The following is a 15,567-nucleotide window of genomic DNA, read 5'->3' on the forward strand; positions in this document are numbered from 1 at the left end:
TATTTACATTTGAAGATATTATTTTTCAATTATTATTAATTGATTGCATAAATTAAATAGCAACACAGAATAAAAATTATTTATATATATACTAGTTTATGTGAATATAATTTGAACGCCTTTTTTTATTTTTTTTTTTTTTTAAAAAAAAAAAAAAAAAAAAAAAGTAAACTCTAGTTAATTTATATAAAATATTATTTAAAAGTTAGCTGTAAGAAATATAAAATCAATTAAATAAAATTTTTAAGTTATTTTTTTTTTATAAATATACATATTAAAAGTATGCTATATGTTATATAGCAATTTATAATGTAAGAATACTTATAAACCATCTCAAATAAACTCAAACAAAAACGAAATTATATTGAATACGATTGTTAAGTACACTTGTGAATTATTTTGTCGGACCAATTGTATCTGCTCGACGATAATATAATAAATAAGGGACTCTCGGGGCACGTGGTTTAAGCACGTGAGATTCAGGAACTGAACGAACAATAACATCATCGTACCTCAACCAACACCCATATCCAACATGATAAGCATCGGTTACGTAATGACCTTTACTAGCTTCTTTTCCATCATGATAAACAACTGAAAAAAAAATTATTTTTAATTGACAATTCAATTAGGCCATTATTATTTAATAATTAATAAGTCACCTGCAACTAATTTATAATTTCTTTCCTTTCCTGTATATTTATTTCTATTTGATAATAACTCTGAAAAAAAAAAAAAAGAAATTTATTTATTAAAATTTACAACTAACGCTACTCGATAACGAAAAATAAAAAAAACAATTAATATATCTCAAACGTACTGGCATCAATTCTCAAGTCTACTTGGAAATCAAAATTTTTAATAATCTTTGAGCAGGCATCGGATTTGTAATCATAGCATTTGAGATGAAGTATTAAAACAAGTGGAAGATCCTCTAAAGTTGTTTGTGTCCACGCCTCAACCTCTTGATGAGTTTTTGAACAAGTAACTCCTTCCAAAGGATCTTTTCCCATAAAAAGTTCTAAAGCGTCTTTTACTGAATTGGCTTTCTAAAAAAAAAATAATTTTAATTAATTAATTTTTGCTGGAATAAATTTCTTTTCTTTTAAAAGGTACGTATTAGAATTTCAAATAAAAAGAATTTTTAGTAGAAACCATATTTCGAACGAGACGAAAAATATGTTTCGGATATATATATATATCATTTTATAAATATGAGAATTGAATTAATTACAAAAATAATTCATATATATATAAATTGCTTACTTCAATGTCTAATTGAAGGGTAAAAAATGGTTGAACCGTATCAGTCGATTGTTCTCCAGCACGTTGAACTCTTGACCTAAACTGCCCTCGAAAAATATCCGATACAGGTGTCTTGCCACATACAGCTCGACGAGTGATTGAACTTTTATTTTTGGGTCCCATCACGTTCCATTCAGAATCATCATCATCAATGTTTCCACCCAAAGAATCGTGAGCATCTCCATTAGCCAAATCAAGCCTGTTGATTCCAACCATTTTCATAAGCTAAAAAATAATTTGAAAATTTTTTAAAAAATATTCCCTGGATTTTAATGGAATTCCTTTATTTTAAAATGCTCTTATTAGAAGTTACTATTTACACATTAAATAAAAACAACCATTTCGTGATATTACAATAATTCTAAGGAAAACGTTTAAAGTGTAAAAATAATTAAATACCTCAAACATTTCGTCGTTAAGTCCATTGAGCAGACAAGACAAAAACTCTTCTGCGTCTTCTTGTCTACCCTCAACATTGAAACTACTTCCTCCTCGCACCTTATCTAAAATTTTATATATGCCAGAAGGTTCAAATGCAGGTCCTGTAACTATTTCAACAATATTATTTTCGTCTTTGTTTCGAGCTGACTTTTCCCGCTTTCCAATTCTAGCATTGGCAGGTATTGGACTAAATTCATTGGCGTACTCCACCCTTTAAATCATTGAAATTATAAATTGAGAGATTTTTTATTATCATAATAAAAATGTAATTATCAATATACTTACAAAGCATCTACAATTAAAGTTTGCTTATTTCCCTTTTTGTTAGGTGTAACCGGTAATGCTTTCAATAAATTGTAGAATGGAGGGCAAGCTATGAGAGATTGAAGAACGGCATTTACATAGCACCAATTACTTCGATTTGTCAATCCCCGAGGTTGAAGACTAATTATTTTATGTTCCAGTTCGTACTTACACAAAAATACTAAAAATTTTTATAAATCATTAAAGAAATAAGTAAAAAAAAAAAAATTTTATCAAATAATTATGATAAAAAAAAAATACAATGCAATTGATGATACCTCCTAAATTATACAGGTAAGGATCATTTACAAGATCTGAAGATGTAACTGTTTCTTGAGTAAGAGGACCATTACTTGTGACTCCTCCTAGTTTACTAACTTTGACCGAGGCAGAAGGCACAATTGTAGAAGACGGTCCTGCGGAAGAGAGACCAGTACTGGGAGTGTCAACTTCATACGGTAAAACTCGCGCTAGTGGACGTCCTTTTACATCTGATCCGGAGTTTGAATTTAATTGCTCTTGCTTATTAAAAAGACTAGCCCAACTTTTTCCTCCGGATGATGAATTGATTTGATTAGATGCAGGTTCTGGTTCAACTGCTGCTAATGCAAAACGTGTAGATTTGGTGCCTTGTCGGATAAGAGGGAATTCACTACTCTGTTGAGAAGCTGGCACTAAACTTTCTTGAGCTTTAACCACTTGCGCACTAGCACTGCTGAAAAGTTTTACGTTATTCGTGCCCGAATGAAGCACTGATGAATGTCCGTCATTCGCCCAAGCAGTTGCACTGGAATTGCTATTTACACTAACTTTATCCACATTATTTACATCAAGTTCACCATTAGTTTTCTTTTTCGATGTGGTACTTTTATTTAAAACATCAGGAGGCAAATTGTTGGGGTCTTCATTAGAGGTACTAATTAAATGAGCAGTTTGATCTCCGAAAGTAATTTGTTTTACATTATCTACATCGCTTTCTACTTCTTTTTCTTTTTTTTCAAATATGTTACCACTTAAATCTCTTTTGGATGAATTATCATAAGATCCACTATTTTGTTGAGATACAAAAGTCTGATCTAATTGTCCATCAGCACTTTCTTCGTGAAATTGAGAGTTTTCTGAACCTGATTTAAAGCCTGTCACCTCTGGAATAGCTTGTTCAGATAATTCTTCAATGTTATAATTGTTTCCGTTTTCTTCCACCCCTCTTCTTTGATCGGACGAATTTTCCGAGCGAATCTCACACCCAACCACAATCATTTCCGAATTTTCTTGAGAGAAACTTTGTTGTACATTACCATTGTAATCTTCAGAACCGTGTTCAATGTTATTTGTTTGTGGATAGACCATTGGTCCTGGGGTATGACTATATGGGGTAAATAAGGGGGAAGGATACACGGGTAAAATTGCATGTTGCATATACACAGGCGCCCCAGGTGCCCCGGGCAAGTAATAAGGCGGCATGGGAGGAATATTGGGAAATTGAGGAGGAGGATGACCATCTAAAGAAGGTGATATTACTTCGTTCGATTGAACAAAAGGCCCCTCTCGCTTTTTTTCGGCTTTTTGACGCTGTCGACGACTACGATTACCTTGATCACTTCCTTCAGGTGGACCGTGAGAAAACATTTGTTGTGGCGGCTGCTGTTGCTGAGGGGGAACTTGGTGACCGTAAGGTGCAGGAATGGGCTGAACATAAGGAGCATGAACGTTCACGTTAGCAGTTACGTTGGAAACGTATACATTAGAAAGAGAAGGCAGCATTTGATACATCTGAAATATTGGCTGAATTCAGAACGAAATCTTAATTAAGTAAATTTAAATTTAAATTACAAGTTTTTTAAGTTTTAAAATAAACTAAAAATAAACTTTTTTTTTTTAAAAACTAATTTAATTATAAATAATAAAAAAAAAAAAGAAATGAAATAATGACTTGATTAAGCACAAATCATCAGTTAATGGTAACTTAAAAAATTTTATTTTTGAATTGACAATATCAAAATATCAAGAGTAATTTATAACTTAATGTATTATTATAAATTTGATTTTAATTGAATAATCACTAATTGATCTAAACTTATTAGTTTTTAAAATTAAAAAAAAAATTAATAAGTTTAAATTTGTATTAGTGGTAAATTCACATGAACAGGAAATATAAAAAAAACAAATATTTAAAATGAGTACCTGAGGTTGGTGAGGCATCGATGTTGGTGGGTGGCCAGGAAAGATACCTCCTTGGCGAGGAACATGCTCTTGTTGAGGAATTTGATCTGAGTGCTCCTGATGATTTCCTTCATTTTGCACTTCTTCCCTGCATTGCTCATTGTCACTAAGAGGCTCTTGGACTTGATTATGTGTTTGCAAGTCTTGATCTCGCTCAAATTCATTAGCTATTTAAAGTCACAAAAATAATTTTTTTTACATTCATTTTTATTTTTTATAATTTTGTTATTTATTTCATTGTTTATTGTGTTTTTTATTGTTACATTTAAAATTTTATATAATAATATTTAAAAAAAACAATATAATAATAAGAAAAATATTCCAAAATGATAAACTCAATATTTTAAATTGAGTTTATCATTTTTTCTCATTTATTTTATCATTAACTTTTTTATCATAGTTTATCAATTGGTAAAAAGAATTAATTTAATTTAAATAAATTTAATGTAGATATATAAAAATTTTACTTACTGTAGGAAACATTGGTCCATTCTTGTTCAACTTCAACTTCAGATTCCTTAGCATGCCTAGTGTTCCAAGGCACTTCCAACACTTGATTATTTGAAAAGAGAACTCGTTCTATGAATGACTGATCATTTTCTGTGGCATCAGTCAAATCGAGGAACTGAAGCCTCTAAAAATATATTCAAATTTTATTTATATTACCCCCCCCTTTTTTTTTTGTAAGGTAAAAAACTAAGTACTGACATTTTTAAGTTAAATCATCAAAATAAATTTGAAAACAAAATTATTAATATAAATTTTACTCACAAAATAAAAAGGATAAAAAATGAAATCCCATTTTAAGAAACATATTAATAAAATAACAAAATATTATCAAATATCTGATTTATCTAAATTTATCGATGAACATAACTACAAAAAAAGCCCAAAATGATAATGAAAATAATTGATCAATAAGTTAATAATGTATATGAATACTCAAAGTAAGAAACAATAAACTTAAAATACACAGTCTAGATAATTTATTATTAAACTATCTTCTATTTTAATAGTATTAATTGCTACAAATGGTGCTACAAAAATTAAAATAATACACCTATGTAAACAGTATTAGAGAAATATTTTTAAAAAAAAATCACTTAATAAATAAGTCTCAATGAAATTAATAAGAAATAAAACACTCAGATTTCAACTTTGAATTAAGTACCAATAATTTATTATAATAATCAGAGGCAAAAACTATATAAAACCAAAAATAAGTTAAATTTAAAAATTTATCAACAAACTAAGTAACACATTAAAGTTTGTATTATATTGGCTATTTAAAAAAAAAAATAAAAAAAAAAAACTGAATGAAAAATATAATATTTAATTAAATGAAATAATCATTTGATGAACGTAAGATCGTATGCTTCAACTTATTTACTTAATAAACAATCCCTCTCTATTTGAATACAAAAAAAAGAAAATTCAAAACGTTAAATGTACTTATTTAAAAAAATCTAATGAAAAGTAAATATATTATATTTTAAGTTGAAAAAAATTTAAATTAAAATTACGCCATAGTTTCACTGTCGTAAAAAAAAAAAAAAGTTTTTAATCTGGGTGTATCTCGTTTAGGCCATAGGTTAACATTGATCATCAAAATATGCAAGCTATTTCAGTCATTAAATAGTGATAATAAAAATCAACAATTAAACTGAGATTTTTCTTTAAAAATTATTAAAAAATTGAAATCAATTGAGCTGAGACTAATTTATTTTACTTAATCCCCACGTGCGCGGGCTCTAAATATATGCAGCCATATTCACTCCTGCAGCATGTCGTCAAATCTCAATTTAAAAACTCTTTAAATTTTATTAAAAAGAAAAACACGTCTCCGTGTAAATTCCTACTATTTTATTTATATTTAACAGATTTCCTATTAAAAAATGTATTAACAAACCTGAACTGAGTAATCCATTTCTTAATAAATTTTAAAAAAATCATTCGTATAGATTGTCCGACATCTTTCCTTACGAAAAAGAACTTCCTGTTTAAACTGCACAACTCAAATGAGAAAATGAATCAAAACATTATAAAAATTATCAATTTTTTTTAAATAAATAAATTTTTAATTAAATTAAATTTTAAATAAATAAAATTTTTTTATTTTAAAATAAATAAATTGATTTTTATAAAATAATTTTATTGTTGAAAATACAAAAAAAAATCTTAATATATAGTTTTTCTATTGACACGAAAAGTTTAAAATATAAACCACTTTTTCATATCATTTAGAAGTTTTTTTTTTTTTTTTTGGTTATTACATTTATCTTTTTTTTTTCAATAATTAAGTTAAAAATTATTTTTTTTTTTAAATTTAAATATTTATTATACGAAAACCCCATTTTTTAAAGTTTTATTATACTTCTTTATTTTCAATTTTTACTGCTATTCAAAAAAAAATTATTAAACCTACTCATGATTTAGATGCCCTTTAATCTTTTCAGGGGGCCAATCTATATTCTATGATGTAAAATACTTTTAATATTTTAATGTAATTTTAAATAAATATTAAGATGTTTTTAAAAAATTTGTTTTCCCATGGTTAATTTTAAAAAATTATACAATAATTTTGAAAAATTTTAGTTTTTATTGCAATATAAAAATAGTTTTGAACATTTTGTAACTACAGAATAAAAAAAAAAAATTTTTTAACAAAACAATCATTTATAAAAAATAAAAATAATAATAATTTACAAAAATAATTACAAATAAATGGCAAGTATTAAAAATCTTTTTTTTTTTATTGTTTTCTCTTAAGAAAAAAAAAAAAAACGTACACACACACAAATATATATATTTTTCACGTATTTACGACATAAACATTTTATATATATTTATTTATATATATAAAGCCCATTATTCTATGATGTTAAAAATAAATGTCTTAACTTAAGAACTTAATGTTACATATATATATATATATTAAAAATTGAGATTCCTTCTTTTTTTAAAAAAAATAAACGTCATCACTACTGAATACATATCACATGTCACATTTTACCATAAGCCACTTTATACCTTAGGGCAATAAATGAAGCAGTTCTGAAGAAAAATAATATACCCAAAAGAGCTAAAAAATTAATCCAAAATCTACCATCTGAAACTCCCATTTCATCCATAATTTTATCCGGAAATCGTAAATGACAATAAATTACATCATCCGGACATGGAAGAGCTTGTCTATCGTAACCGTAAACAGAAAGAATTAGTCCTTCATAAGCGTAGCGATTATATGAAAGATAGGAAAACACTTTTAAATAGGCCGGCATTTGTGGGAAAAGACACAAGCAACCGCTGTACAAAAGAAGAAATGCAGTAAAAACTGAACCAAAAAACAAAGCGTTCTGGAAAAAAAATGAATATGTACTAAAATCACGTGATTCAATTGAAAAAATAATATTTAAAAAAAAAAAAAAATACTAATACTTACGACAGAATTTTCTAATGTTCCTAAATACAATCCTAAACCTTCAGCTGTCAAGCTTACCAACAAACAAACTCCTAAAAACATACCGAATCGCGCCAAATCCAACGGTTGGTTTGATAAATAGTAGGAAGGACATGCATAAGCCAAACATAGTAAAAACTAAAAAATTTTAAATTGTTTAAAAAAAATGAAATTAAATGTTGTGAAATTTATAAATTTTCCATTTGATTGTTGTTTCGTATTGAAAAAGTAAATATTAACAAATTGTTTGAGTAAATATATTTTATCCATTTTGTTTATTTAATTATGGCGGCCTTACCTGTACTGGCGTACTTGTAACGATGAATGCAGAATAATAAGTTTTCAACGTGTACCAGTTATTAAAATTTTCTTTTTTTAATACCGACAGCTCTAACGGAACTAAAATAAAATTTACATTTTATTTAAATTTATATATAAATTAATAATATAAATTAAATTACATATATATGTACGTACAAGTGAGAATGGCTGGCATCATAGAAGTAAATGATATATAAGTAACAGAAAAAAATAAAAAAGTCAAATTTTCAAAAGATTTGCTACCGTCATTTCCACAGCCTTGGTAATTAAGACCGAGTAAAATACCAACAAGAAAATGTAGTAATATTTTCAAATGAATCACAGTCTGAGAAAAAACAATATTTTATTAATTGTAAATAAAATAAATAATTTTGTATTTTATAAAAACTTATGTATGTATATACCCAGTCTCGATGTAGCTTAATTATATTTCTATATAAAAGTACGTAGAACCGAAATATTTCTGAAGGAGGACGTACAAAATTTGTTGTTGTTTTTTCATCATGAACTCTCGGCGTCATAACACCATCTTCTGTTTTTAATGTTACTGACCTCCAACGTGAATCTTGCGCTGTTAGTGCCAGTTGTTGAGTAAAATTCCCATATTCACAGTTAACAACTTCTGAAACTGCAATTGATATAAGGCTTATTTTTATTTTGCTGAAAGAAAGAGGATAAGTAAAACTGGTATACAGAAGCAAAACAATAATATTTTATTATATCATTAATTTTTTTTTAACAACTTACTGAAATCTGCCGGATTGTGATATTGCGGGCACGTCAGTCCTACACTTAGAAGATATGGTACAGTATTATGACTTGAACCTTGGTACACGCAATGTCCCTCGGCGAGTACGTAAACGTGATCGAACATTTCATAAATAGAAGCGCTGGGTTGATGAATAGTGCAAACAATCGTTCGGCCACCTTTCGCCAAAGCTTTTAATGCTTTGATGCATTGCAAAGATGACGAACTGTCAAGCCCTCTGAAAAATTCATATATTAGGGGGGAAGGGGAAGAAAAAAAACTAATAACCAAAAAAACTTACGTGGTCGGTTCGTCCAAAAACATAACTGGAGGATTATCTATCAATTCAAGTGCAACGGATAATCTTTTTCTTTGACCTCCTGAGAGAAGATGACACTTGGTTTGTTCAGATGAAAACAGGCCCAACGATTGAAGAATGTTGTCAATCTAAAATGTAAATAATTTTTGCCTTCGAGTTAATATTTTTTAATAAATACAAAAATTTATTTCTATTTTCTTAATATTATAAATTAAAAATAATTTTTTAATTTTTCGGGTTATATTTATCATTTGAACACCTACAAGAATTAATTTTGCTTTTTCAGATATGCTTCGGCCTAACTTTAAATCAGCAGCCATCATCATAGTTTCCATAACAGTAAAGATTGGTAACAATTGATCATCTTGCATTATGTAGCATATATCTTTTTTAAAATCTCGTCCATTTGATTGTCGTTCTACTCCATTCAAATATATGCAACCCTTCATTCCTTTTAACCTTTAAATTAAAAAAAAAAAAATTTTTTTTTTTTTTAATTCAACTTTGATGATTATTTAAAATTTGAAGCTTTTACACAAGAAAATTTAAAATTCGAATGTCAAGTACTTAATTTAAATTTATGCAAATTACACATTAAGGGTCGAACGGAAGTAATTATATAGTTTTATTTAAACAAAAAAAAATTTTATTGGTTTTATTGATTAACATTGATTTGAAAATTAATTACCAATTATAATTATCTGCTTTTATTACTTTGTTTAAACGGTTAGTTAATAATAAAATAATTATAACTTTTAAAAAATAATTTTTTTCTTTTTTTTTTATAATTAAATAGTATTATATTAATATGATCAAAGTATATTTTTCCTTTATTTTTTTTAATGACTATTATAATAAAAGTTCAAGGATTTTTAAACATATTAACAACGCGTTATAGTCAAGGTCATAAACGTAAAATTTTTAAGGATATAAATTTTTTAGTTTTGTTTAAAGTTTACAAGGTTTTAATTTTGCAGTTTTTTTTTTTTTTTTTTTTTTTTCATCCGATGCCCTGCGATTACTATGACATTGTTTTTTTAACAAATTAAATGGTTCACGATCATAATAATAATATATTTAATAGACTTTGGTTAACCGTCAATGCAATAAAAACACCGGCATGGATTAAACTTGCAAGGACATTATTAATGAACGACCTCGAGGCTTCTAATTTCGAATGTAATTGTCTTAATTGAATTTTCTAAAAATTTAATATATTGATAAAATTTCTTTTTTTTTTTTGATGTTTAAAATTTTCTTATGAAAATTTGAATGAAATTCAATTTCGAATCAAATTTTAATTATTTTTTTTTTTTCTAATTGGTTAAATCCGTGATATTATATTTTATTTTATAAAATAAATAATATCACAGAGAATATAATTTCTATGGAAAAGGACCGCCATATTTGGTAGTCCTTCTCACACATGTTATCAGTAAACATTTAGAAAAAATGATTCTAATGCAAATGATTAGAATTCCAAAATTTTAGTGTTTTCGAATTTATTTTCTTTTATAATAAATAAATTAAAATGACCAATTTGACTTCGGAACAATTTAGGGATGTTATTAAAAATTCTGAGAATTGCACAGAAAAAATTTTATCCGTTCATCAGCTTCTTCAAAAAGCTGTGGTGACGTTTTATAACCGATTCGGTGGTTACCCGGAATTGGCTGGCGTTGCACCCGGAAAAATAGGTATATTCGGAGAACAAACGCAATTTAATAATGGTCTCGCTTGGCTTATACCTACAACCATGGCTACGGTGATAGTAGGCCGAGAGGCGCCCGGACGACATTATGCTGTAGTCACAACAGGCGATGTAGGCAAACCTCATAAAATCAAATTTTCATTTTCTCAAAACAGACCCCTATTGCCAGGCTGCCCTATTTGGTTGAATTATATTAAAGGTGTCATAGACAACTATTGCGACACGAACGAGTGGACAGTTCCACCGTTTGAAGCCGTGATAGAATCTAATATTCCAATGGGTGTAGGCTTTGGTAGTGCCTCAGCTTTAGAAACTGCTATGTATAGTTTTTTAGAAGTTTTCTCAGGAAAGAAAAATGACCTCATTAATAAGGCAAAAGCCTGTCAGGAGGTAGAAAAAAATTTTTTATTTAAGGATGTAGGTTTAATCGATAGAATAACATCAATTTTCGCTAAAGATCGTCATGCCCTAATTACAAATTCAGACGGGGAAGAATTACAATGGATTCCTGTAAAAAATTCAGAATATGTTTTTATTGCCATTGAATTACACGAAAAAGACTACGTGTTCGATAATGAATATAAAGAAAGATCAAAGCACATAGAAAAAGCATGTAAAATTTTAGGAGTAAAAAGTTTAAAGGAATGTAATGAAGAACATTTGATCGAGTTACAGAATAAGGTTCAAGGAATTTTAGAACGTAGAGCAAATAAAGAAGAAAATAATATTGAAGATGACGAGGAAAATAAAAAAGATAACCAAGAAGAATACGATAAAGATAAATCTGAAACGCTCTTAAAAGGAGACCGAGGCGATGACGACAATTGGACAGAAGAGGAATTTAATATTATGATGAAAAGAGCTAAATTTTTTGTGACAGAAATGATAAGAATCAAAGAAGCTTTAGAAGCATGGAATTCAGGTGACTTTGAAACCTACGGGATGTTAATGAATCAAAGTCATTCATCATTAAAAGAAGACTTCGAATTGACCAATCCTTTTTTAGATTTTTTAGTTGATACTTCACTGGAAGTTGATGGAGTGTTAGGATCAAAGATGACTGGAATGGGATTAGGATATGGCGGTGGAATAATTTCATTAATTAGAAAAAAAAATATTGAAAATTATTGTAGATATGTAACTCAAAGATTTTTAGATAATGAAGATGAAATAAAAGCTCTAACGAAAGAACACAGAGAAAATGAATTAAAAAAAAAAAATGAAATTCAAAATAAAATGCAGTCTGAGGAATATGATCCCGATAAAAATTTAGATGACAAGTATAAAAAAAATATATCAGCTGGTGAAAACGAAAGCGTAATGGAAAATCCCTGCGCGGTAAAAACGAAAAAAATTTGCGCAATAAAAATGACAAAACCACCCGATACTTGCGAATTTTGGCCTGTTAATTATGTTAAAAAAAAAAAATTTTCAAGGCAATACTCAATTGGAAAAGGAGAAGAAGAATATGAAGATGAAGATGAAGATGAAGAAGAAGAAGAAGGGAATGAAACTTTTAATAAAAAACCAATTTTTGAAGTAAAAAATTTTCAAATTGAATCCTCGAATATAACATATAAAAATTTGACATTTTATATTATTTCTCCCATTTCTGGTGCAAGAATGATGTTTGTGACAAGAACTGACTTTTTAAGAACTTTGTTTGCTCAACCAATACCATCCGTGAAAACATTGACAAGAAAAGCAATGGAAGAATTTCAGTCTTTATATGGAAACCAACCCGAAGCTATAGGAGTCGCACCTGGTAATATAACGTTATTCGGAGAATTCATGGAATTTCATTTAGGATACATAATTTGCATGGCCTTACCTATGGTAGTGGTAACAGTCGGTGGTAGAAATGATTCCGTTTATTTTTCTGTAAAAACATTGTCGAAAAAAGTAGAAAAGCCAAATACAATGAAAAGTCCTTTGCCTTGCGTTCGAACATTGAAAAATGAAGAAAGAAATTGGGTGAATTCAGTTATAGGATGCGTAAGCGAATTCAAGGGTCACGTACCAGGTTTTAACGCAGTCATAACCTCAAGTCTTCCAATTAAATTTGGTTTCCGTAGCTGCTCCGCATTACAAGCATCCATTTATACTTTTTTAGAAAATCTAACTCAAGAATATTCTTTTGATTTATTCGAAAAAGCTGACAGATGTACGAAAACCGAACATGAAATTCAACTATATCCTTCAGAACTGATTTCAAAATGTTCGAGCATTAAATTTTTTCCAACTTTTATTTGCAAGGAGGGTCACTTGATGTTTATCAATTGTAAACGTCATAAAATTTCTCAATATTTTTTCGATCATCCCTCATATGTATTTTTATTAGGTTCGTGTAAAAATAATACGAGCACCGTAACAATTGAATCATTGGATAAACGCTTAAGAAAATGCATCAAAGCTCTTGAAATTTTGGGAAGGAATTCTCTATTGAATGCAGACTTAAAGCATTTAAGGTGTTTAAGAAAAAGAGATGCCTCGGAAGAAACAATAAAGCGAGTTAAATACGTTATAACGGAACATCAGAGAACAGAAGAAGCTATAAAGGCTATTAAATCAGAAGATTACGAAAGGCTAGGGGCTTTAATGAATCAAAGCCACGTTTCTTTAAGAGACGATTACGAAGTTTCTAGTCCTCAAATAGAGACTTTAATAAATTTAGCCAAAAAGGTTAAGGGAGTGTTAGGAGCTAAAATGATTGGAAATGGTTTAAATGCCACAATAATTATTTTAGTTAAAATAACAGAAGCTGAAAATTGTATTCGATACATAAGAAAAAATTACAAGCCAAAGGAAGACAAACCTTTTTTCTTTGTTACCAAACCCTCAGAAGGAGCTTTTATGATGAACCCAAACACTGATTTAACTATAATTCCTTAAAAATTTATTATATCCCCAAAAGGTCATATTAAAAAAAAAAAAAAAAAAAAAAAAAAGGTGAAATTAATTGTTAAATTACGCGTAAACAGTATTTGTCTCGTATAATAGATGATCTATTAAGATTATCGATCGCTGGTTATTCACATTTATTTTTTTTTTTATTTTTATAATCGATATAAAATAATATTCAGTATTACAATACAAAATAAACATTATAATTCAGTGAATAAAATAATAAATAGATTTAAATTAATATTTATACGCCGGTTTTTTTTTTTTTTTTTTTTTAAATAAGAAGAATAAATTTAAAATTTTTTAAAGTGTAAGAATATGAATGAACATAAATATTTTGCTACATTAACATTATGAAAATTTCAAATTGTAAAAAAAAAAAAAATAAACACAGAATCTGTAGTTTGCTAAAGGTAACTTCAAAATAAATATAAAAAATATAATTTATGCTAAAGGTTTTAACCTTGAAAAAGGACAAACCTCGCCATAGGATATTATAAAATCAGGTTATTTTTTTTTATTATTTATTTTTATATCGATCTCAGTGTCAGGAATGTTTTTTTTTTCCTGTGTTTTTTACTACTTACGTATAGATAAATGCAATGTTGTAATTATAAATAAGTAATTTAATTTCCTGCTCATATTTACATTATAAAAAACCCATTTAAATAATAATTTTTTTATGTTTTAACATAAATGAATTGCAATTTATCAATGTGATTGTTATTTTCATTTCAAATGTAATAAAAAATAAGTTTTGAATTTATTTTAATTCATAAAAAATTAAATATAGCAAAATATTATTTGCAAATTAATTATTTCAATTTGAAAAAATGAACATTTGATTTTAGATTTATTATTACAAATATTCAAAATTAATCTTTTGACCTTTTTTTTTTTCTTTTTTATCAAAAATTATATTAAAATATTTAAAAAAAAAAAAAAAAAATTTTTCAACTTACTGGTAGCCTGTAAGAATATTTAAAAGAGAAGATTTTCCTGCTCCAGAGGGACCCATTACGGCCGTTAATTCTCCAGATCGAAATTCTCCACTTATCCCTTTTATTATTTGTTTTTTTTCTGGAAAAATTAAATTGAATTTAAATATTGAATTTAAGGGCGTACGTTTAAAATAAAAAATCAATTGTAAATAATTTACATATATAAATCTTCCTTGTTTTTTTTATTATTAATAAAATGTCAAGAATTTCACTTTTTATTAAAATAATTAAAAATATTTAAATTTATTTGTTTTTAATATTTTTTTTTTTTTACGGATATAAATTATTGATTGTAAAATAATTTGAGCATAAGAATTTTATTAATATTTATTTTTATTTATTATTGAAGTTGTTACAAGAATTCCCCTTTTTTTTTTATTTTAATAATTAATAAGTCGTAAAAAATAATAAAATGTGTAATTAGAATCATAAATAAATGTTTAAATTATCATTGAATTAAAGCCCTCCCTCCCCATTTTTTTTTTTTTTTTTTCAATGAGTAACCTAGAACAATATAAGAATAATTATAATAAATAATATTTAATATTAATTATTGTACATAAATGAAATAATAATCCTACAACACTTTTTACATATTTATTGGTTGCCAAAAGTAATTAAAAGATATTATTGATGAGCAATTAAATTATTTGTTATTTATTTTTTTAAGGAAAACTCTTTACATATGATTTTTTTTTTTAAATTAAAAAACAAGAAAAAAAATTTTTTTTTTCCTATTTCTAAAAATAAATTTTAAATTTATAATATATTAATATTTAAATGGTTTTAAAAGTCAAATACAAAAAAAAAAAAAAAAACTTCTTTACCCGT

The 15,567-nt window shown here is 27.0% G+C and overlaps 3 protein-coding genes across 3 annotated transcripts in view; 1 reads left to right on the top strand and 2 right to left on the bottom strand.

Annotated features, from left to right (window-relative positions):
• Positions 1-394: 394 nt before the first annotated feature.
• Phum_PHUM349830 (uncharacterized protein) lies at positions 395-4,982 on the bottom strand (the record flags this gene model as incomplete). Its single annotated transcript, XM_002427815.1, has 10 exons — positions 395-594; positions 663-722; positions 821-1,049; positions 1,267-1,530; positions 1,705-1,957; positions 2,032-2,216; positions 2,359-3,822; positions 4,234-4,439; positions 4,744-4,906; positions 4,977-4,982. 10 exons carry the CDS (start codon positions 4,980-4,982, stop codon positions 395-397), a joined length of 3,030 nt encoding a protein of 1,009 aa, XP_002427860.1.
• Positions 4,983-7,274: 2,292 nt separating this feature from the next.
• Phum_PHUM349840 (ABC transporter, putative) overlaps positions 7,275-15,567 on the bottom strand; it is a gene marked incomplete at both ends in the record, with an annotated part of 8,633 nt that continues 340 nt past the window's right edge. The window contains 9 exons of the mRNA XM_002427817.1: positions 7,275-7,628; positions 7,715-7,870; positions 8,031-8,131; positions 8,210-8,378; positions 8,458-8,681; positions 8,801-9,039; positions 9,103-9,248; positions 9,384-9,579; positions 14,698-14,815. Coding sequence (XP_002427862.1) covers positions 7,275-7,628; positions 7,715-7,870; positions 8,031-8,131; positions 8,210-8,378; positions 8,458-8,681; positions 8,801-9,039; positions 9,103-9,248; positions 9,384-9,579; positions 14,698-14,815 — 1,703 coding nt within the window. The remainder of the gene's footprint in view (positions 7,629-7,714; positions 7,871-8,030; positions 8,132-8,209; positions 8,379-8,457; positions 8,682-8,800; positions 9,040-9,102; positions 9,249-9,383; positions 9,580-14,697; positions 14,816-15,567) is intronic.
• Positions 12,458-13,723, top strand: Phum_PHUM349850 (Galactokinase, putative; the record flags this gene model as incomplete). Its single annotated transcript, XM_002427816.1, has 1 exon — positions 12,458-13,723. One exon carries the CDS (start codon positions 12,458-12,460, stop codon positions 13,721-13,723), a length of 1,266 nt encoding a protein of 421 aa, XP_002427861.1.

The sequence above is a fragment of the Pediculus humanus genome, genomic scaffold (genome assembly GCF_000006295.1).
Source record: "Pediculus humanus corporis 1103172107761 genomic scaffold, whole genome shotgun sequence".
NCBI lineage: Eukaryota > Metazoa > Arthropoda > Insecta > Psocodea > Pediculidae > Pediculus > Pediculus humanus.